Raw genomic sequence first — 24,369 nt, 5'->3', positions numbered from 1 at the left:
TGTGAAATTGAAGCACTATACAAATATGATCAGAAAAGGTGGCTATGAATCCATGTTTGACATTTAGAAAGGGATGAGTTGTGATAGAACAAAGGGCAAAGGAATTTAAGGATGAGCACACATAGAACTAGTTGGATTATAACATCAAGATTCCTAAGGGAAGAAAGTATGATTAGTGTCTTAGACTAAAATAGCAGGAAAGAGGAGGAATAGCAGCATCATGTGGACCTCTGCCAAAATTATCAAAGATTATTTTTTGACTTAATGATAATATTTCTTAATAATTTGAAAGAATTTATGTGGGGAAATTCTGTTCTGGATCTGCTTCTCACCAGGTCCTGATGGAAATGAAAAAACTATTGCAGGCTCATTCTTCCCTAAAGCTTGTGTAAAGAAGATCTGTAAAGACAGGAAGATCAGCACTCTGTATTTGAAGAAAATAATTTTTTAAATGTTGAGGTGAAGGATGGATTATATTCTCTAATGGGAGTTTACCAGGACAAGCCTGTAAGAAGTTAAAGAATAAAATTCTGACAGTAAAAAGAGAAACTGATTTTAAGGAAGAAAAACGGGAATTGTCTGAAGAGACTTATGTAGAATGCACAGATGACTCCCTAACCAACATATATTTTTTATTTTGAAACTTTTACTTTCCATCTTAGAATCAATACTGTATATTGGTTTCAAGGCTGAAGAGCCATAAGGACTAGGCAATGGGGGTTAAGTGACTTACCTAAGATCATACAAATAGGTAGTGTTTGAGGCCATATTTGAACCTTCTCCACTGAGCCACCTAGCTGCCCATCTCCTACACTTCCCTTCCCCATTGATTTTTTTTTCTCAAAACTATGTAATTAACTTCTGGCCAAGATGGCTTCCCTCATCCCTGTTCCAGGAAGAATCTAAAAACTAAACTACACTAGATTGAAAAATGATCAAGCAAAACACTGAGAAATTAGGTGATTTCTTTCAACCTAGGAGGAAAAGGAACCATCAGCTAAGTCAAATAATCTCGAATCCACCCAGTATTACTAGAACCATGTGTAATCTGTAAGATTCTATATCTGGAAGGTGCAAGAGCAGAATTCCCTTGAGAAAACACCAGGGAATTTGGAAACCTACATCATGGATCTTGGAAAGGACTGGAAGCAGATGAGTCTGGGTACAGCCATACTATTATCTAAGGTCTCAAGCATTCAGTGATGAGATACCAAAGTTTGGGAAGATTGGTCTTGGAAGATCTAGAACTTAGTCTCCAAGATCTGGGGGAAGGGGGACTAAGCATAAGAATCCGGTGCAATGTCAAAAAGGGCTGAGGAGGGCAGCTTAGTGGCTCAGTGGATTGAAAATCAGGCTTAGAGATAGGACAACCTGGATTCAAATGTGACTTCAGATACTTCCTAGCTACCAATACACAGTATTGATTCTAAGACTGAAGGTAAGGGTTAAAAAAAAAATAGGGAGAGAACATCTAGTCCAGAAGTATAACATAGCATGGCAAGAATGTAAATAAATCTAATTGATTAATGTCTGTTGGGCACAGTAGTCAAATCAGTACTACCTTTGTTTCTGGGAAGAGTTTGTCAGTCATTTACTCTATGCCTCCACCCACCACTATCCCTATAATTCTTCCTATCATAACCTTTCTGGGTACCCTAGTTTATTCCACTACAGGCCCATGTGTGGCATTGAAGATTAGATCAGAGACCCCACTCTATTTTTGGGCTTAGAACCACAAAGTTATGTTTTTGGATCTTGTTCTTTGCTTCTTATGTGCAGGGGATCTGCTCCCTACGGACTGTGATCACCACTGTTCCTCCCCACTCTGGAATTGTAACTCAGAACTGGGTAGTAGATTATTGAGCTGCCATATGGCACTTGTTTCTTCTTCTTTAAAAAAAATTTTTTTTAAACCCTTACCTTTCATCTTTGAGTCAATACTGTGTATTGACTCCAAGGCAGAAGAGTGGTAAGGGTAAGCAATGGGGGTCAAGTGACTTGCCCAGGGTCACAGAGCTGGGAAGTGTCTGAGGCCAGATTTGAACCTAGGACCTCCTGTCTCTAGGCCTGACTCTCAGTCCTCTGAGCTACCCAGCTGCCCTTTTGGTACTTGTTTGTGCTCTCAGTTTTAGTACAGGGATCCCCTAGTATCTCTTTCTCTCTAGATATTCATCCCCTTACTGTTCCTGGGCCCTGGCCTGCTCCCTGCTGGTGCTGCCCCCACTTGTATACTGCTGCTACTGGGCTCCTGGCCAACCCCCATCCCCAACCCCCATCCCAATGTCCTCACATTTTTCAGTTTATCTTCCTAAGTTGCCCTCGATTGGAAAAATGACTCACTGTGCCTTTTTCCCAATTAGAATATGCTCTGTAGCTCTAAATATATCATTGTGGGTACGATGTGAAGGAGCTAAAGTGCAATTGTTGCCTCTCCACCATCTTGACTATTGCTTCTTTTTTCTTTATGATTTCTTGATATATGGTGAATAGTATTTTTGTTTGGTCATGGTTTTTAGGACTTTATTGACTCTTAAAAATTATTTTTCCTTTGCTTATTTCCTAGATTACTTTAAAAATTGCAAATACTTTATATTTTCTCCTATTTTTCTGTATCTTAACTTTATTTTAATAATTCTTTGTGATCTCATGGAGTTGTTGCATTTTGATTGATCTAGTCCACTTTCAGAAAGTTTAATATTGGGTAAGTTGCCTTGTCAACAGCATCTGGTTTTTGTTTTTCTTTTTATCTCTAGTGTTAACCACAAAACTCCTGTTGCTTTTTGTCAATTACACGATCAAATATAAAATCTTTTCTTAGTAATTCAAAACCCTTTACAATCCTGGTACCCTCCAACCTTTTCGCTTTTTTTATACGTTTCTCATCTCCCATTTACTCTTGGATTCAATGACATTGACTTCCTTACTGTCCTTTGAACAAGATTCATCTATACATTAGGTATTTTCCACAGCAGTCCCTAATGCCTAGAATATTTTTTTCCTAATCTCCTCCTCTTGTTTTCCCTGGCTTCCTTGAAGTCCTAGCTAAAATCCTACCATCTATGAGAAGATTGTTTGTAACTCTAGTGTCATCCTCCTATTGTTTTTCTCCACTTAATCTGATCTATAGCTTGTTTTTTATATAGTTGTTTTCCTTTTGTCACCTTCAATTACACTGTGATCTTGAGATGCTTTTACCTTTGTATCCTGAGTTCTCAGCACATAGTGGGTACTCTAAGCCTTGACACATAGTGGGTACTATGTTGACCAGCATATAATAATAGTAGCTTAAGATATGTTTGTTGATTTGGTTTACCCCTTTCTTCCAAGGTATTCTTTTTATAATTGCTTTCTTGTAAGAGCTCTAATTTTATCTTTTGCTTAATTTCATTTAGTTTTCTTTTTTTGCCAAGCCATTTTTTTTTTTTACTTTTAGCATTTGCTTGTATTTGTTGTAGAGTACTTTTGAGTTTCTCGCTTGGGCTTCTTTTAATCTCTAGTTTTTTGTTTTTTTGTGCTGTTCAATGTTTGCGGGAAGCTGTCAAAGCCCATGACATTTAACACAGCTCGTCACCAGCTATGAAAACCCCCACGGCAGGTGTCAGAAGGATGGTTATTCCACTCAGTTTCCCCTATGTGACTCTTTTCTCACTAACATTCCCCTTCACTGAAATTATTGTAATCAATATCCTTATTCAGCCCCTGGGAAACACAGAAAAACAATATAGGATAATAGCAGAGCCCACCACAAGCCCCCTATAACTCCTAGGAAATTCCCACCCTTACATGCAGTAATACAGAAATTTCCACTGAAGTCGCTTCACAACAAACCAGCATAATAGTGAGTTAGAGTTTTTAGCTCAGATTCCCATACACAGGTGCCTATAAAAACAGGCCAGAACAGTCTCTAAGTTTCCCCCCTCTCAGACCCGATTCGGTACAGTACTTTTAACATAAAAGAACAATGAATGAAATATGGAGAAATTGTCTCCCGTGAAAAAACCTGTACTTTCTCACCACAGTGGCCCAAGAGATACGTCAAAAACACCTAACACATTGTCTTCAAAGATAAGATGTATGGTGGGAATGGAATTCATGCCAACATTAATGCTATCTTGAGAAAAATGATATAAAGATTAAAATCAGCAGGTGGCACTTCAGATCAGCCACTGCAAGATACAGTGTCTCTGGGTGTTCTCATTCTGTTATCCTTCAACTGTCCCACCCCAAAGGGGAACCTGGACTGCTGATAAGCTCCCTCCCCCCACCAAGTGTTTTCTTATGTTAACTTATATTTGTAGCTTTGGTTCTTAGATTGAGACTTGTAGTAGTGCCAGACTCCTTCTCCTCTGGTACTTGTAAATAGATTATATAGGTCCTCTTTGGTCTTGTTGTTTAGGTGTCACTCTTGTTACTATGCTGGCTGGGATAACTAGTTCTAGGCCCTACTTTCAAATAATGGCTTCTCTTTAAATTTCCTCAATTTCCACAAGTGTGTTTTTGAATTGGCCCATTTCATTCTTTCTCCTTGTATTGTATTTTTCTCCTTTATTTTGAGTGCTTTGTTTTGTTTTAATTTTATTTTTACTATGGTCTTAATAATCCCCTTTCAGATATTGGAGATTGTATTGGTTTATACCTTTTTTTTTAGTGCTTAAAACTATTATTATTGATATCTTATTCCAAATTTTACAAAACTGAAAAAAAAACCAAGCATTTACATATACAAAGAAAAAGATGATACATAAATGAAGTCACAAGTCTCTTAACGTTTAGGTTATTTTTCTTCGTATCTACATAATTAATCCCATCCACAACCTTCCCCATCCTCTCCTTAACCTCCCTACATCACAGATGGTATTGTTTGGAAGACTGACATGTTCATACACATTAAGTTTTTCATGTTTTCACCTTTCAGTTCACTCTTTGGAGGTAACATTCATGATTTATTCTTCCAGTATTAATTTTGTAGGTGTGTATAACATTCTCTTGCTTCTACTTATTTCACTGCTAATTATCCCAGGTAGTTCTTTCCAAGTTTTTAAAAAATTAACTTACTCATTGCTTCTTATGGGGCAGTAATATTGCATCATAATCTTATACCATAATTTGTTTAGCCATGCCCCCATTTTTTTAAACCCTTACCTTCCGTTTTAGAATCAATACTCAGTATTGGTTCTAAGGCAGAAGAGCAGTATGGGCTAGGTAATGGGGGTTAAGTGATTTACCCAGGGTCACACAACTAGGAAGCGTCTGAGGCCAAATTTGAACCTAGGACCTCCTGTCTCTAGGCATGACTCTCAATCCACTGAGCCACCCAGCTGCCCCCTAGCCATACCCCAATTGATCTGCAATCCTTTAGTTTCTAGTTCTTTGCCACACAAAGAGAGCTATTATAAATATTTTGTAAAGTATGGTTTTTACTCTCTTTTCCCCTGATCTCCTTGGGAAACAGACTGAGCAGTAGTCTTGCTGGGTCTAAGGGTAAACATGTTTTTAGAACTCTTGGTATAATTCCAAATTTCTCTAAAATGGTTGGATCACTTCACAGCGCCATGTTCTAATTTTCTCATATCCTCTCCAGCATTTGTCATCTTAACCAATCTGATGGGTGTGAGATGACATCTCAGAATTGTTTTGGTTTACATTTCTCTAATCTGTAGTGATTTAGAACATTTTTTCATATACTTGTACAAGGCTTTGATTTTGTCATCCAAAAATTGTCTTCATATCTTTTACCTATTTATCAATTGGAGATGACTTTGATTCTTTTAAATTTGACAAAGATATGAGACTTTTATCTGAGAGGCTGTCTGTAAAAGTTTTCCCTCAATTTTCTCCTTTCCTTCTAATTTTGGCAGCATTTGTTTTATTTGCACAAAAACTTTTCAGATTAATGTACTCAAAATTATCTATTTTTACATCTCACAATAATGTCCATTTTTGTTGATTAATTTCTTTCCCATCCATAAATCTGATAGGTAATATGTTCTCTGTTCTTCTAATTTATTTACATCTCATTTTAATTCTAGATCATATATCCATTTTGATCTTTGGGAATGGTGTTTAAAATTTTTTAAAATTTAATTTTATTGAGTTAGAAAAAATAATGAAATTCATTTGGAAGAACAAAAGATCAAGACTGTAAAAAGAATTAATGGAAAAAACCATAAAGGAAGATCTAGCAGTACCAGATTTTAAATTATATTATATAGCAGTAATTATAAAAACTCTGGTATAGGCTAAGAAATAGAAAAGATCATTGGAACAGAACAAACAAAACAAACATCAGTAAAAGATTATAGCAACCTTATATTTGACAAAGTCATAGATCTAAGTTTTGGGGATAGAAATCATTATTTGCTAAAAATTACGAGGACAACCAGAAGCTAATTTGGCAGAAACTAGGTATAGACCAACATCTGACTTCATTTACTAAGATAAAATCAAAATGGTTTGTTTTCTTGCCAGGCCTTCCTAGATGTGCTTCTGAATGCTTAATTAGCCCTGCCTCTTGTGATTTCCATTTCTTTGAGGGGTTTAAATATGGATCTTATCTCCTAGTGTAGTTATTTCTGTTCTCATAGCCTTGAGCTAGCAACTTGATTAGTGGATCCTTTTTATTGGGCATTGTGCTTAGCCCTCTACTTCTAGCACTATATGCCCTGCCCTCTCCCTGGACCCCCTGATTTCTAATTGGTGAACCATAATTATTTTTAGCTTAGGCCAACTATGCTACTTCCCTGTCATCTTCAAACTACCATGTTCTCATCCGGATTTCAAGCTTATATTTGTAAGATTTAAAATTAATATACAATATCTCCAAGATTTATATTTAACAAGATTTATTAAAAATAACTAAAATAAAAAGCTAGAGTAGAAAGAGTGCTAACCCAGCTGCTAGGGAAAAGAGTGAGAGAGAGAGGCGGAGTTACACAAACTATGTATAAACATGCAAGCATGCAAGGTGGATGAAAGGAAAAGGATGCTGGGTTATACTAAAGGAATTCTGGGGAACGTAGTTCTGTGGTAGAACATTCTAACTACACATTCCTCCCATGATCCTTTGGGAGACCAGTCTCCCCAAAGAGATCATGGAAACATAATCAACTTATAATTTACAATAATTTGGGGAGAAAAGGGAAACAAAAGAGAAAAAGAACAAAACCAATGATTGCTACAATGACAAAAAGCCAATTTGAGGGCAGTCCCCTTTGGCATAAGAGTATACGTTCAAAATAAATGCATTCAACCCCCCCCCCACCCCCCAGTTCAATTTAGCACATCCCAAAGTTCACTCTGGATCTTCTGGTGCAGTGTGCAGTCTCTGCAGGTATCTCCATGGTGCCTTCTCCAAAAAGTTCACTTCCTGGACTCTGGGAGGTAGTCTTTTGTTCTAAATTAGGCTCAAATTCAAATCAGAAGTTCCCAATAATAACATAGTACCCCCTGAGGAGGGTAATGACAAACACAGGTATCACTCCGGGGTTGTAAAAAGGGAATTCTTTGTTCTCTTTGAGTTTACACTTGTGAAAGGGAATCCTTATTCTCTTTGACTAGTTAGAGTTAATACTTTGGTTAACAATAACTTTGAATCAACATAAGCTTGAACTAGATGGAAGAACTCACAAACCACTTAGTGAATTCACATCATACCTAGTGCTAAGTGAGAAGCCAGTAAGATACTTGGAGAGTTCCATTTTTTTTTCCTAACTGAAACAGTCAGAAACTTGTTCACACCCTCAGAAAGTGCGAACCCTTTTGACGAGTATTCACCCCTCCAGAATATGAGAACTAGTTCCCACAGACACTGCTGGACAATTTGGAAACTTTGACCCCTGTGAAAAGGGGCAGGAACAGTAAACCACCATAAAAGCCATGAAATCCTTGGGCTAAAGGCTGTCTTGTGAAGTTGAATCTAGTGGAGAGTGAACTCCAAGAAGAGAGTCACTCCAAGAAGGAAGTCGGCTTCAAGAAGAAGTTTGGCTCAAAGAAGAAAGTCAGCCTCACGAGTCACCTTCAACTCCAGTCATTGATTGGATAGCTGGTTTTCCCTTTCTGTCTTCTGGAGATACTTTAATTCTGTTTGAAGATGAACAAATCCTGGCTTAGCCAAGCACTGGAACAATATTTAGTTAGATAGGTTAATGTCTTCTCTATCCTTTTGTATTTCTCTATTTTCACTCTTTCCACCTCTTTTATAAATAAAAGAGTTATGTTTTTAATAAATTTAACCAAACCATTAATTTTTACACTTATAGGATGCATGGCTGAGTTATGAGGTATATGAAACAATTGGCAAAAGAAATAAAAAACAACAAAAAATCCAAATAGAGAAAAAATATCTTGTGTTTGAAATATAAAATATCAAAGTCTTATGTCTAAAAAAATCTAAGTAAAGAAAAATAAACCTATAACAGGTCTTTGAGTCAGGGGGCCATTAATGTGATTCATGTAATTATACACTTACCCAGGCAGTTCAGGACTACAGAAAGTTTGTCACACTCTGAAAGACAGGAAAGGAACTAGATTTTAGCAGCAAATGGGAAATAGCATTTCCTGGTCTGATTTGACCTTATCTCACAGGGATACTAGAGCCAGGATGGCAGCCAAAGTGAGGTGCTTTGGAGAATGTGGCTCAGGGAATACCAGCCTCTGACATGTCAAAACAGCTGCAACCTTAAACCCCAAACAAGTTTAAGTCCCCTTGTCTTGGCTCAAAATTTCATCAATCCCAGTGGGATTGGTTGGTCTCTTTGACCTTGTGCTCAATAGGCACTATGCAGATTAGCTTTGTGCTTTTTTGGCTCTGTGCAGTGGCTCTTTTTATATTCCCTTCTGGAATCAGACAGAATAATTAAGCAAAGTTCCATAGTTTTTTTTTTAAACAATCAATGGCATTATTTCTATAGTCTAAAGCAGTGATGGGCAAATGTTTTAAAGAGGGGGCCAAAGGAAAGGATGCTCATCTGTCAGTCTGTTTCTAAGGCAACTCTTTTGAAATTTCATTGTACTGTATCCTACTCATTGTATTCGTCAGATTAGGAATAATGTCACACTGTCAGATAAAACATTTCAGGTGGCTGCATCTGACCTGCGGGCTGTAGTTTGCCCATCACTGGTTTAAAGATTTTTTGGGTATGCTTTGACATTAGGGTTAATGGACATTTTAAAAATTACCCTGGTACAAAATAAAAAAAAAAAACCAAAACTTTTTAATACTGATAACATGTGCTTTAAGTCCAAAAAAGGAGAGAAAAAATAAAACTCATACATTGTATTGCACATGTAGGACAAAAAACAATAATAAAAATGTTTTAAAAATAAAAAATATATAGCTTAAAATCAGTGACACACTGTTTCAGCCAAGGAAAGGTAGAATACAAAGGTTTCCCACCCAAAAATGAGGTCCATTTCCTTTTTAACTTGGCCATGAACCACTGTGTGAGTGCAACAAATTTTCACAAAGTAACAGCTTTTTAAAATAGTAGTACAACAGGTAATGCATATTAAAAAAAATACCAAAATTCACAATAGCCCAGTTAATGACAATAGCAAACAAAACCACTATTTTATAGGATTCACATGCGTCTTTATATAGCCTATATAGTATGACAACTAAAAAAAAAATCTATGAACTGATAGATACTTGTCACAAGTTCTACAGATGTAACAAATCTTTCAACCTTGGCAAAGATATTTTTAAGAAAGTCTTTTACTGTTGTCATTTCAAAATTTGTCAGAAGAGCCTAGAAGAGAACACAAACTTCTATACTGCTAATGAAAATCTTTCGGGTCTAAAACATCACCAAAAATATAGATCATTTTAGTGGAAATACAAATGAAGACAATATAAAAGCACAACATACCACAGTACCTTAAAATGATTTCAGTGTATTAGAAAGATATTGATTAGATTAATATATGAACTTAAAAAGAAAATTAAATCTTAAAACAATCAGCAAAATACAATAAGCAATGACAGGGCACAGGCAGTGAATTCAAGAGCCCTTTTTTCCAATTCTAATAGACATCTTCACTATTATTCTTGGGAAATAAAACTCAAAAATTTTGTTAACATTAATAAACTTTCAGATCTTTTCAAGATTCCTTCCCCTCCCCAGTATTTATCATCCAACGTGTATCTTTTATCACAGCTCTGGGGTTCCTCATACACACATTGGGCAGAATTTCCATTCTGTATGTTGAGAATTTTTAAGATTTCCAAAACTTTGTAAAAATATTCCAGTTTGGTCTGTAATTCAAGCAGCCTAGCTCGTTCCTGCATTTTCTTGAGGAGAAGTAAATAAAATGGGAAATCTCCAGTGAAAATAAAAATTCCCAGTAAAAGAATTAAAGAGCCAAACTCCATTAGTAATTACTTTTGCAACTCAAACTGTTTTTTCAGGTTTTCAAACATGCTTTATAACAATATTATTCTTCAAAAAAAAGCTGAATGCATTTTATATAGAATAAATAAAAAGATCCTAACTTGAAGGAAAAAAAAACAAAAAAACAAAAGGGTATTTGAATATGAAATACAGACTACCCCTGATGTTTTGGGTCAGGAGAAAAAAAAAGGAAAAAAAATCATAGGCTTATTTCTCAAAACTCTGACTTCAAATCCACTGATTTGTGTTATCTGCCCTCCCTGTGAAAAAAACCTTCAGTAGCATCCTTCGGTAGGACCCCAAAGTCAGCTTTTTAAAAAAATCTGCTTGAAAACCAGAAGGGGGTGGAACTGAGTAGCACAGTTTTTTCTGTTCCACATTGTGTTCCCCTGCCGAAAAGGGACTAGGACAGGCTAGAAACCCAGGTTGGGGGAGAAAAGTTCGGGTATAGCCCCAACTGGAGGCAGTACCAGCCACAAAGCTAGGGGAAATATATACGTCATGTCCTGAGACTGGACTCAGAAATAGTGGGAGGTGGCAGCGGAGCAGTTCTTTGAGAGCATGCAGGATGAGGAGAAACTGCTCCAAGACTCTTCTGGTGGGTGGCGGCAACAACAGCAGCAGTAGCAGGTGGAGCAGCAGCAGGTGGAGAAAATGTGGCTTGCAGAATTATCTGTTCTCTATTCTTTTCTCTAAGGCTTAAAATTCTATCCCGAAGTGGTATACCAAATTTGTAAGGTTTAAAATTAACATACAATATCTTCAATATTTATATTTAACAAGATTTATTAATAATAACTAAAATAAAAAGCTGGAGTAGAAAGGGTGCTGCTAATCCAGCCGTGCTTGGGGTAGGGGGGAGGAGAGAGAGAAATGGAATTATACATAATTATATACAAACATGCAAGTGCCAAAGGTGGGTGAAAGGAAAAGCATGCTGGGTAATACTAAAGGAATTCTGGGGAATGTAGTCCTGGTGTAGAACATTCTAACTACACATTATATTCCAAGAAAGATCATCTCAGTGAGTTGCTCAAACTCCAAACATTTCCTAACACTTTTCCTCTAAACATTCCTTTTTGTATGTTCTTCTGTATATGTATTAAAATCTCAATCAGAATTTAAGTTACTTAAACATTCTTGATTTATTTGAATCTCCAGTGATTGGTACTAGCTTTTGCCTTCATTCATTCGAGTGGTCCTTCCCCTAACATTCATTACCTTTTCATTTATCTCTGACTTTTCCCACTGAGCCCTCAGAGTGTAGACTTGTTTTCCTAAGCTTTCACTTTCCTCCTTGGTGTGACTTATTTTTCAGTCTCCCCAGTTTTGCACATTTTTTTTTCCATTAGAATTAGATTAGATTGGATTCAGAAACTTATTTCTACTTCTCATTGGTTTCCTTTCTCACTGTTCTTTTTCTTGTATTTCCCAAGGCAGTGATGAGCAAAACTATTCCCTCTGTGACCTTTGATTGTTGATATCTTAGGAAGAAATCTCCAGTTATTTAAATCTTACTCTATTTTTATAAGAAGTATTTTGTATTGTATTTGGTAGTGTCAGCTGACTCTATATCTTGTGGTTATTTGAAATAGGATATCTTTTTATGTCATTTCATCCTTGGTTTTTTTTTTTTAAGTTTATACGTGTTATTTTTGTGGACTTATTTTGTATGCTGATACTTTACTGGAACTATTGATTCAGTTTTTTTTTTCTGATTCTCTTTGATATCTAAGTAAACAATCAAATCAGTAGGGATCATTTATTCTATTTATTCTTATTTTTTGTTCTCTTACTCTTATGGTAGCATTTTTAGAACAATGCCAAATTATATTGTGGAGAATTGTCATGTTTGCGTTCATTCCTCAATTACTGAGAATATGTGGCATAAGTATTTTAAAAATATATTTAATAGCATCTGCCTATAATTCTGTATCAGATTTCCTCTCTCATTCCTCTTTTGTAGTTATTTAAGGTTTATTAAGCTTTCCCTTTGAAAGAGGATTTCTTTTTTTAGTGTGCTTTTCCTGATCATTTCATATTCTTGCTTATATTATATGATTTTAGCACTGTTTCTTCTCTTCTATAGGTGGAGACCTTCACGATTTGCAAGGCCAGAATTAATGAAGATCTTACATGATTCAGTAGAGGATTCCTACAAACGCCTCATTTATCCTCTCCTCTGTAGAGAATACAGGTATATAACATTTATGCTTTATTTTCATATATATATATAGCTTAGGAAATAGGTCATTTGATATGAAAAACTGATAGTCATTAACATTGTGATATGATTTCACTTTCCCCTCTTTTGGAGGTCTTCTAAACGGATTATAAAATTACTCGTGCTAGATGAAATGCAGATACTATTGGCAATATCTGATCATTTAAAATTGTGCATTTCTAGTCTTGTGGCACCAATCTAATGGTACTCAATGGCCAAGCTGAAGAATGAGTTTTATTTATTTTATTTTTATTTTTGTTTTTTTAAACCCTTAACTTCTGTGTATTGGCTCCTAGGCAGAAGAGTGGTAAGGGTAGGCAGTGGGGGTCAAGTGACTTGCCCAGGGTCACACAGCTGGGAAGTGTCTGAGGCCAGATTTGAACCTAGGACCTCCCGTCTTTAGGCCTGACTCTCAATCCACTGAGCTACCCAGCTGCCCCCTGAAGAATGAGTTTTAAAAGGAAACTTTTTTTTTTTTTTGGGGGATGTGGTCAGTGTGTGAATTTATTTTGCTTGGCTATGCATTATTGTTGTAGGATTTTCTCTGCCTTTTAAAAAAATTATTAAAAAAAGGATAGGAAATGGGAGGGAGTAAAAGAGATGTTATTTTGTTTTTTTTTTTTAATTTTAAAAAAATTAATTTTTTTAATTTTTTAAAATTTAGAATAGTTTTCCATGATTACATGATTCATGATCCCAGATTCCCTCCCCTCCCCCCACAGCCCCCCCTGACTTTTCTTCTTCCACTGGGTTATATATGTATCATTCTTCAAAACTTATATCCATGTTATTCATATTTGCAGTAGAGTGATCTTTTAAAAACATCAAAACCACAATCATATCCCCATCGAACCATATGATTGCTAATATGTGTTTTTCATCTGTGTTTATGCTTCCACAGTTCTTTCTCTGGATGTGGATTCCTTCCTTCCTTCCTTCCTTCCTTCCTCCCTCCCTCCCTCCCTCCCTCTCTCCTTCCCTCCCTCCCTCCTTCCCTCTTCCTCCCCCTTTCTCTCTCCCTCTCCCTTTCTCTATATCTTTCTGTCTCTCTTTTCTTCCTCCTCCTCCTCCCTCCTGTAGACAATGAGCAATTTACATGTATCATTGATTTAGACCTATTTCCATATTATTAATATTTACAACAGAATAATCTTTTAGAATCTATATCCCTAGTCAAGTCCCCTTCAGACCATGTGATCAAGGAAATGTTTTTCTTCTGCATTTCTACTCCTACAATTCTTTCTCTGGATCATTGTATTGTTGCTAGTGGAAATGTCCATTACGTTCAATCGTGCCACAGTTTATCAGTCTCTGTGTACAATGTTCTCCTGGTTTTTCTCCTTTTGCTCTGCATCAGTTCCTGGAGGTCTTTCCAGTTCACATGGAATTCCTTCAGTTCATTATTCCTTTGAGCACAATAGTATTCCATCACCAGCATATACCACAATTTGTTCAGCCATTCCCCAATCAAAGGGCATCCCCCATTTTCCAATTTTTTGTCATCACAAAGAGCACGGCTTTTTTCCTTATTGTCTCTTTGGGGTACAAACCCAGCAGTGGTATGACTGAATCAGAGGACAGGTAGTCTTTTAAAGCCCTTTGGGCATAATTCCAAATTGCCCTCGAGAATGGTTGGACTAGTTCACAACTCCACCAGCAGTATATTAGTGTCCCAATTTTGCTACATCCCCTCCCAACATTTATCACTTTCCTTTGGTTCCATATTAGCCAATCTGCTAGGTGTGAAGTTGTACATCAGTGTTGTTTTGATTTGCATTTCTCTAATTATAAGAGATTAAAAGGAAACTTTTAAAGGAAAACTTTTCCTTTAAGAAGAAAAGAAGATTGGGTCACCAGGTGACTCAGTGGATAGAGACCCAGACCTAAAGATGGGAGGTCCTGGGTTCAACTTTGGCAAGTCACTATCCCCAGTTGCCTGGACCTTACTACTCTTCCCCCTTGAATCCAATACTTAATATTGATTCCAAGACAAAATTTAAGGGTTTAAAAAAAAAGAAAAGAAGTAGTAAAAGTGAGGGCTTACTAAGTGTGTTTGATAGAAATGGTTTTCAGAGGGCAGAGAGTCAATGGAAATACAAAGGAACAGTGGGAGAAGTGGGTGTTTTTTTTTTTTTTAATTATAGTTTTGGAAAAAGAAGATGATTATTGCTGAACAGGACGGATTCTTTTTAGAGAGTCCTTAGTAGGTGTGATGAGCAAATGCTTTTAAACATTAAAATAGCCTTCCAAATAGTAGCCTGGAAACACTGTGGTTGATAAATGATATCTAATACAGAAGATTATTAAACAGGGAAAAGAAAGAGTTGTTGTAGGTGAGAGATAAGATGAAAGTGAAAGTGGGGGTGTTATACCTATTAGCTAACTCTCACTGCTCTTTTTGCCCTATTATCTTTGATTCTTTATCTTTAGATCCAATTATTTCTTTTGCACTTTTTCTTTGTTATTTCTCATGGAACATGCTCATATATACTTTTAATATTTGGACTTGGAATCATTTTGTCTATGAGGTTTCAGCTGAATCTTTAATAACTGCAGGATATCTAGTAGTCTGTGTTATTTCATTGGTGCACTTGGATGCCTTTCTCTGAAGAGTCTAGGGCTAGGAGTTTGGGAGAAGGTCATGGATACATAATTTTGAAAAATGTATGCAGATCTCTGGCTACCACTTTTTACTGAAGCCCTATGGCCTCTTTAATTTCACATTTTCTTTTTTGACCCATAATCTAAAACTTTTAAATTTTTTTCAAACCTCTTTTGAGTAATTTCCCATTTTTTTACTTTTAAGAATTTTTTTTAAGGGTCATATTAGAACTTTGTGTTCCTTTTGATATGGAAAAGGAGAAAAATTCATTGATGTACTCATTGCACTGGCTACATTTACCTCCTTTTCCCAACTAAAACCTTTAATGAACTAGTTCAACTCTATAACAACATCTTTTCTTGACTACCTCACACTCTCACTTATTTTCATTCTCAGCCTTCCAAGCCCCTGTCTTCAATTACTACCACTATCCACTGCTTTCAGTTTTGTAATCAGTCACTATCATTTCATCTAGTCTTCTTTTGGAAAGGTGAATGAATAATAAAAAGAAATGTGAATGAAGATACTTTAAAATTTGATAAGTTACTTTAATGAACAATTTGGAATGGTCATATTGTTTACTCATTATTAGTTTCCTGTTTATTTCTTCTTGGATTTTGCTTTTATAGCACAACAATGTATTTGTTTTTTAATTTATGATATGTCGTGCAGCCCTGGTTCCCCTCAGAAAATCACATAGTGACTTTGTATGAGAAGGAATTGGGAGGAGGAAATATAGAACTAAAAAGTTTATAGTTAGAAGAATCTTTTTTGAATGAAATTCATGTAATGCAATGATGAACAAAAATATTTCTTGACTTAATCTTTGATTTTATTAGGGTAGTTAGGTGGTTTGGTGGATAGAGAGCTGGGTCTTGAGTCAGGAATACTTGAATTCAAATCCAGCTTCAGACACTTCCTAACTGGGTTACCCGGGAGAAGTCACTTAACCCTTTTTGTCTCAGTTTCCTCATTTGTAAAATGATCTGGAGAAGGTTTTTTTTTTTTTTTGCCACTCCAGTATCTTTGCTAAGAAAACCTCAGATGGGTTTACAGATAGTTGGACTTGACTGAAACAACTGAATAGCAACATTGTTTTATTGATCATGAAAATATTGAGAAATATTTTTATCAGTACAAATATGCACCTGGATAAGGTTGCTTGGAGTAATGAAAGAATTTGTTGCTTATCCTGGATGACATAGCCAATATGGGTAATAGAGAGGACTTGAACCCAGGATTCCCTAGGACATGTCTCTATCCCTCTTAGGTTATCCTGTTTCTCAGTAAAATATACTTAAAATAATTCTTGGGTTTGGTGTTTCCCTCAATACATCCATTTGTTCTATTAAAATCTTAGAATGAATAACTGTGCCAAATTTTTTGAGAATTATAGGTTGGAAAAAAGGAAAACTTAATTTTTATTTTTTATTTTTTTGGGTGTTGCTGTGCTTCTAAGATCAAAACTCACATCAGATGCAGAGAAAGAATCAATAATGATGTTTGGAAGAAACCTCAGACAGCTGCTTCTAACAAGCCCTGTTCCAGGAAGAACCTTGATGGGAGTGGATCCTGGTTACAAGCATGGCTGCAAATTAGCTATTATTTCTCCTACCAGTGAGTGCCTCTCAACATTTCCTGTGAATAGTAAATATAAAATATAATAATTATATTACAGATTATACTCATACATTTTAGCTGAGAGTTTTGTAATAGTTTGAAACAACAACTTTATTATCTCATCAGGGTTCCTAAAACTCCTGATAGATATGTATTATAGATGTTGTTTTTATCCCTTATATTGGTTAATTTAAAATTTCCTTTTGTTCCATTTCATTTTTCCCTTTACCTGAGGATGTTGAGCATTAATTGGCCATTTTCATTTTTTACTGTACCAAAAGATAATATAGTTCTGCAAGATTTTGTTATATGTGTTTATTGTTGGAGTTTGGAGTTGCATCGTAGCTCATCATTGTGTTTCTGATGGTATATGTCATATAAGGTATTTTAGGAAGAATTGTAAAGAAGGGAATCTGTAAGTTTTTTCTCTTATGATAGGAATTGCAAATTTTAAAATATTCACACCTTTCAACTAAGGTACAGTCACATTGCTTTTGGATTCAAGATGAGTTACAGTGGTATGTGAATTACTTGGGAAAAGCAATAATTTTCAAAGATTTTCATTTTTTTAGAGCAACATTTTTTTTTCTTTTACTGACACTAGGCCAATTAAGAATGTGTTGACCAGATGAAATCAGATTGAGCTGGTACCATTAGATAATTCTGTGACACTTATGTGCCAGATTTCATGCTTACCACCCATATTTCTTTGATTTGTTATGTTGTTAATTCTTCTTTTTTTAAAGATGAATATTCTTATTTCAGGGAAATATATGAGAGTTGTAACTCTTAAAGAATATTTCTCAGGGCAGTTAGGTGACTCAGTAGATAGAGTGTTGGACCTGAAGTCGGGAAGTGTCATCTTCCTGAGTTTAAATATGGATTCAGACACTTATTACCTGTATGAATCTAAGGAAGTCATTTCACTCTCTCTCATTTTCCTCATGTATAAAATGAACTAGAGAAGAAAGTGGCAAGCCACTCTAGTATCTTTTCTAAGAAAACCCCAAATGGTATCATGAGTCAGACATGATTGAAACTACTGAACAATAACAACAAATCAGTGATTCACTTAAAGGTGCTTGATTGAGACTTGAAGGAAACTAGGAATTAACAGAAGGTAAATAGGGAATGTGCATTTCTTACATAAGGTACAGTTAGTGTATAACCATGGAGATACAAAATGAACTTATATATGTCATTTAGGATATAAGCGAAGGGGAGGAATGTGTAATAGATTGAACAGGCAAGGAGGGAACAGGTTGTAAAGACCTTCAGATGTATATTAGAAATTTAATCTTTGATCCTACATGTCATGGGATTTCCCCAGAGAATATTGGGAAGAGGGATGACATGATCAGATCTCATTTTTAGGAAAATGATTTTGGAATTTGTGTGGAAGATGGTTTGGGATAGGAAGAGACCTGAAGCACAAAGGCTACTTAGGAAACTATTGCAAGAATCCAGACCAGAGGTGATAAGGACCCAGAATAAGATAGTATTTGCATGATTTGAAAGAAGAGGACAGATGTAGAGATGTAGAGGTTAAAATAGCAAGTTTTGGCAAGGTATTAGATATGTGTAGTGAAGATCAATGAAGAGGCAAGGATGAAATCAAGATTGTGCACCTGGGTCACTGGAAACTAATAGATGCTTACTAGATTTGCTCTGATGGTTCAGAGTGACAGATCTGCAGGCTCCTTTTTGGTCTGGGACTCCTACCCTGGTTATTCCTCTGCAGACTTTGGACTTGTTGGTGCTGGAGCTGTGACCTTGTTGCTGGAGCTGTGACCTTGTTGCATTCCTGAGGTCAGAGCTACACATAGCTGATGCTTCCTTCTGATCTTGTTCCTTGCTCAGTAGGAAGGGAGTCCATGCTTCAACCTTGAATGCTATCCCTTGGCACAAGTCCATTTCTCAGTGTGTCTTGGATGTATTTCTTGGATGACTTGAGTTCAGAAGAGTAGAGCTGTTAGTAGTAGTTATTTTCCACTGTGGAGTAGGTAGCTCCTTCTTATGATGGTCTGATACTTGTTTTGTCCTAATGCACAGTCCAGCCCTATGTTAAAATGTTGTTCTGCTTTTCCTGGCCAGACCTGTTTCCTAGTCTCCTAGTTTCCATTCCAACAAAATGATGTTGATGTTGATAGATGAATCAGTATACTCTTCTCTGCTGACTCCTTTTGGTTTCTTAGGCTAGAAAAATAATTCACTGTGATTTTTTTATTTCTTGAATTTCCTGATGATGACTTTATCTCATGTGTTATGTTAAAAAGAAATGAAATGGATGGTAGAATAGAATATATCTCTATCTATCCTCTATCTCTGTCTCCTGGATCTTTTTGATAATTAATTGATGGTATATGTAGATCTAAGACATAGAATGAATGGAGGAGGGATTGTATGCTCAGGCCAAAATTGGCTATAGTTGGTGAGGGAGAAACACACTCCTCTCACAATTGCTGTTGATGTAATGTATGCCTCTCCTCCCTGATAAGCTTGATTGACTAAACCTGTCAGTTGTTCCCTTCTAACAGTTTGCCCAGGTTGGGGATCCCTGAGAGGTTGGATGGATGGTTAACCTCTTTAGGTCCCAACCTGAGGTTGGATTAGTTGTTGATAAGGCTATTGATTGGCTATTGGAAACATTGTTATCTGACTGTGTATTGACCTCTTCTTCCCAAGAGCTTTGATATAATAACCACTTAGGAAACGTACTTGTTGGTAAAACACTATATTGAATCTATTAATAGGGTAAGGAAAACAAGGTAACAGGATTGAGGATCTGGGAACCCTATTGCTAATTGATTGGCTGTTAATCTAATTGTTGATCATATCTGGAGATTGCTAGGCTTGAAGAAACTGGAGGTCTTCACCCTCTCCCTAATTCTGACCTGACCTGGCCTCAGCCAAGCCAGAGATTAGGGAAGGCTATTGATGTTGATGTTGATAGATGAATCAGTATACTCTCTCAGCTCTAATATCAATGGCGTTGATTGATCACTAGCTCTCTCTCAGTCAGGTACAGGTTACAGGTTTCAGGCCTACCCTTTCCACCCTTTACCTCCCTCCGTCCCAAGACCTTGCTCCAAAGAGCTTGCTCAAATCTGAGCTCCCAACTGTTGTTCCTTGGGGGTATTTATAGGGTTGGGCCAATCAATTTTTGCCCTTGGCTCATGGCACCTGGGACATTCTGAAATTCTCAACTGCCAGCCCTGTCATTCAAGGTGGCATCCATCTTGTCCCAGATAATGATTTTAACAGTTATCTAAATCTTTGTAGAGGAGTCATGGGGGATATTTGTGCTTCTACCTGCTACTGTTCCACCATTTTGCCTCTGCCTTCATATTCCTCCTATGTTCAAGCCATTGTGCTAGACACTGTAGGGAGACATAAAGACCAAAAAAATAGCCTCTGCCCTCAAGGACCTTTTATTCTTCAAGAGGTTTTTGCAACATGCATATAGATAACTGAATACAAATTAATTTCAAAAAGGAAAAAACACAAAAAATTTAGATCAGTAAAGGTGTCATGAAGGAATTGACACCTGAAGGATCTAAGGAGAGAATTTGGGGATAGTTAGTATGAAATTTTCTTGGAATGAACTTTACATTAAAGGGAGTAACATGAAATAAGACAGGTAAATAAATTAATTCCAGTTATGGGGAGCTTTAAAATGGGGGAACTAAAGTTTTACCATTTTTTCTTATAAATGATAGGGAGCCATTGAAGTCCTTTGAGTGGGGTGTGACACAAACAAATCTGTGTTTTAGAAATTAATTTAGCAAGTATATGAACCTTGACTTGCAGAGGGGAGAGAGTGGAGGCAATGTGACTGTAGTGGTGGAGGAGAGAGATGATGAGACCCTGAAGCTAGAGTAGAGATTGTTTCTGTGGATGCTTGGAGAGAAGGGAATGGGCAAGAAAGATTTGGTGAAGATAAGACTGAAAGGAGTTGGCAATAATAGGACAGAGATATAAAAAATAAAGATTGTCAAGGATATTCTCTAGTTTATAAGTCTGAATTCCTGAAGAGATGGTGGTATCTTCAGCAGAAACTAAAAACCATAATGAGATGTGTATTTCAGGAAAAACTGAATTCTGTTTTGGGTTTGTTAATTTATGATATTTACAGGTAATTTAGGTACTGATACTAGGAGGAAATTGATTTTGCACACCTGAAATTAAAGGGGAGATGTTAGGATTTGATATGTTGATTAAAGACTCATTTGTGGGGCAACTAGGTGGCTCAGTGAATAGTGTCAGGGCTGGAGTTGGGAGAATTCAAATCTGACTTTAGACTCTTCCTAGCTGTATGACCCTGTGCAAGTCACTGAACCCAGTGTTAGAGTTGTTACTAAAACAGAAAGTAACAGTTTAAAAAAAAAGAGAGAGAAAGAGTCATCTGCTTAAAGATAAAGAATTCATTTAGGAGAGCTGGTGAGATCAAGTTAGAATGTATAGAGAAACAAGAAAAGATGGCCTAGGACATGGCCTGTAAGGGTTAAAATTAAGATTGGACTAAATGCATAAAAATGTGGTTGACAAAAATATATTACTCAAGTTAGAATGGCTTTTTATGGCAGTTTACTTACCAAAGGAGAAAGAATGAAAGTAAGGGTAATGAGAGAGTAGAGTAGATAATTACTCCTGCCTGGTTCGAACCAGGCAGGGCTTCAGAGTCCCCAGCAAAGGGGGCCCCAAAGCAAGGGTTCCAGCCATGAGGCCTTCTCCAAAACAAGGGCCTCTTTGGAGGCTTGCCTCTCCAGAAAGTCAGGAAAGAAGTCAGCCTTTTCAGTCACCCATGTGGTAGTTCAAAGGGAGAGATTCAAGAGCATTCTCATCAAATTCAGTCTCAGGTCCAAGAAGCAAATCCTTCACCAGTCTCTAACTCCAACTCCAACTGGAACTTGAACTCTGAAGAACTGCCTCTCACAGGAAGTTGCAACAGTATTAATATGTTCAAAGATATAAAATAGAATGAGGATTAAGAAAAGACTGTTAATTTAGCCCTTAAGAAATTGTTGGTAGCTTGGAGAGAGAGTAGTTTCAATCAGATATCTGGTTGAAAGCCATTAGTGGGAGGTGTGGAATGATATTCAAAGGAGAAAACAAAAAGATAGGGAATAACAAGATCATATTAACATCTGGCCAGGGTTCTGAGCATCTCAGAAACAGCCAATGGAGAAGAAGAAAAGTTCTAATGTGAGAAAAAGGCCTGGAAGTGATTGAGGAAGCAGGCTCATGTAAGAAGTAGAAGGGGATTGATTTAGGAACACAAGTTAGCCTATCTGTTCATGGACTCTAGAGCCAAGGTTAAAAGAGATAGGAATGATGTCGAAGAGTATTGAGGTTATGGAGTAGGAGAGAGACATAGGAGATTGTGATGGATTTTTTTTTTCAGTTAAAAGGTAACCTAAGTCTTCTTATTTTATTACTAATAATCTTTACCTATTCTCCTTTATAAAATTTTGCAAAGAAGTTTATATTGCAAACAAGGATTGTCTTTGTTTTCTATGTCTCTTCATTTAAGAGGATTAAGTGTTGACTAAATTGGCTTCTAAACTCTTTTAATTTCTTTATGTGGAATTTCTTTATTGCGTTGATTGTTATACCTGAGCTTACAATTCCATAGGAAATGGTAATAGTCTGTGACACAAATGATAATAGTCTTCTCCATTATCCATTTTCCAGTGTTGAACTGAAGTTGTTTTAATTACAATGTCTTCATTTCATCTTTATTTTTTGATATTGGTATTGATTTTGATATTTGTTCTAAGAAGTTGATGGTCTGGTCATACAGAAACATAATTCAGAAATGACTTCTATATTTTAGTAACTAGTTTTTGTCTGTCTAAGATTGTTTTGGCCTATCTTTGTAGACCCAGAGCTTAACACAGTGCTTGGCATGTAAGAAGTTAAAAGATGCTTTTGACTTGATTTCATGTATAAGACAATAGTTGTGTAATCTAGGGATAGTTATATAACCTCAGAAATTGGATCTTTATCTATAGAATAATTGATAATAATTTTATGTCACCTCTCTCAAGAGTTATTGTCTAGATTAAATGAAATAATAAGTGTTCAGTGCTTTGCAAATATTAACAAATCATGTGTTAACTATTATTAGCTTATTTAATTTTTTGTGATGCTGTTTGTTATATGTTATATTTACCGCTTACTAAGATCTTCTTGAAGTAAATGTGAATGATGTATAGGCTTGAGGCTTCTATGTCATTCACAAATCATGAGTCTCCTTTTTGTTGCTCCTGAGCCATATTTTCCAATTTATTTTTTTCATTCCTTTCTTATGCTCAAATTTCTGTTGAAATCACTGTTTTAAAGTATACTTAATTTGAAGAATATTATTACATTTTATTTAATTCTTCTAAAAATTTATCTTCTTGTCCTCTACATCAAATTTGAGAGCAAAAAATTGAAGTTCTATTAAGATTATTTTTTGCCCATGTTCATCTTGATCACATCTTGATCCAGTAAGCATAAAATAAGGTTTTCTTAATCATCTTTGATGAATGATAAACCCAAGTTTGCCAACTCCTCTAATTTCCTTTCTTAGGAGAACCAGGAAGCAAATATTACTTTTAGCTGTAATTTTCTGTTTCTTTTGTTATTATTTGTATTAAAAATTTCAAAATTGACTTTATTCAGTTCCTTCAGTAGTATGTTATTAGTCATTGTATAAGGATTTTAAATTTAGAAGACCTGGAGTTAATTTGAACTATGCCTAAAGTGCTATCACTGTGCACTATCACTACTTGGGCTGTACCTCAAAGAGATCAAAGAATAAAAAGGAGCTATGTATACAAAAATATTCATCTCAGCTCTTTTTGGGTAGTAAAGAATTGGAAATTGGATGTCCATCAGTCAGGGAGTGGATGAAGAAGTTGTGGTATATGATTATGAGGGACTATTATTGTACTATAAGAAATGACAAGCAGGATGCTTTCGGAAGAACATGAGAAGACTTTTATGAACTCTGATACAAAGTGAAATAAACAGAACCAGGAGAACACTGTACACAGTAATAGGCATATTGTATAATAATCAACTGTGAATGACTTAGCTATTCTCAGCACTAAAGTGATCCAAAATATTTCCAAAGTACTTATGATAAAAAATGCTATATACCTCCAGAGAAAGAATTGATCGAGTTTGAATACAGATTGAAACATACTTTTTTACTTTCTCTATTCTTTTTTTTTGCTTTTTTTTGGCAACATGGCTAATATAGAAATAGTTTGCTTGACTGTGTGTTTATAATCCTTATCAAGTAGTTATTTGCCTCCTGAAGTCAGAGAAGGGAAGGAGGGAGAGAATATGGAACTCTAAATGAAAAAAAGAATGCTAAAAATTTTTGTTTACATGTAATTGAGAAAAAATAAAATAAAAATTCAATGTAAAAAAAGGACTCATTAAATTTATATATAAATATAATTCTTTTAAAATAGAGGGTTTAAACATTCTCCTTTTCTCCTAAAACTTTCCAAATTTTAAGCTTGATCTTACCAAATTGA

The 24,369-nt window shown here is 35.9% G+C and overlaps 1 protein-coding gene across 1 annotated transcript in view; it reads left to right on the top strand.

Annotated features, from left to right (window-relative positions):
- The window catches only part of SRBD1 (S1 RNA binding domain 1), a 337,404-nt gene that overhangs the window by 91,404 nt on the left and 221,631 nt on the right, over positions 1-24,369 (top strand). The window contains exons 12-13 of the mRNA XM_044663288.1: positions 12,478-12,585; positions 16,674-16,831. Coding sequence (XP_044519223.1) covers positions 12,478-12,585; positions 16,674-16,831 — 266 coding nt within the window. The remainder of the gene's footprint in view (positions 1-12,477; positions 12,586-16,673; positions 16,832-24,369) is intronic.

Source organism: Gracilinanus agilis, chromosome 2 (assembly GCF_016433145.1).
Source record: "Gracilinanus agilis isolate LMUSP501 chromosome 2, AgileGrace, whole genome shotgun sequence".
In the NCBI taxonomy this organism is placed as follows: Eukaryota; Metazoa; Chordata; class Mammalia; order Didelphimorphia; family Didelphidae; genus Gracilinanus; species Gracilinanus agilis.
The sequence above is the reverse complement of the archived record's forward strand: the minus strand, read 5'-3'. Positions and strand labels throughout refer to the sequence as shown.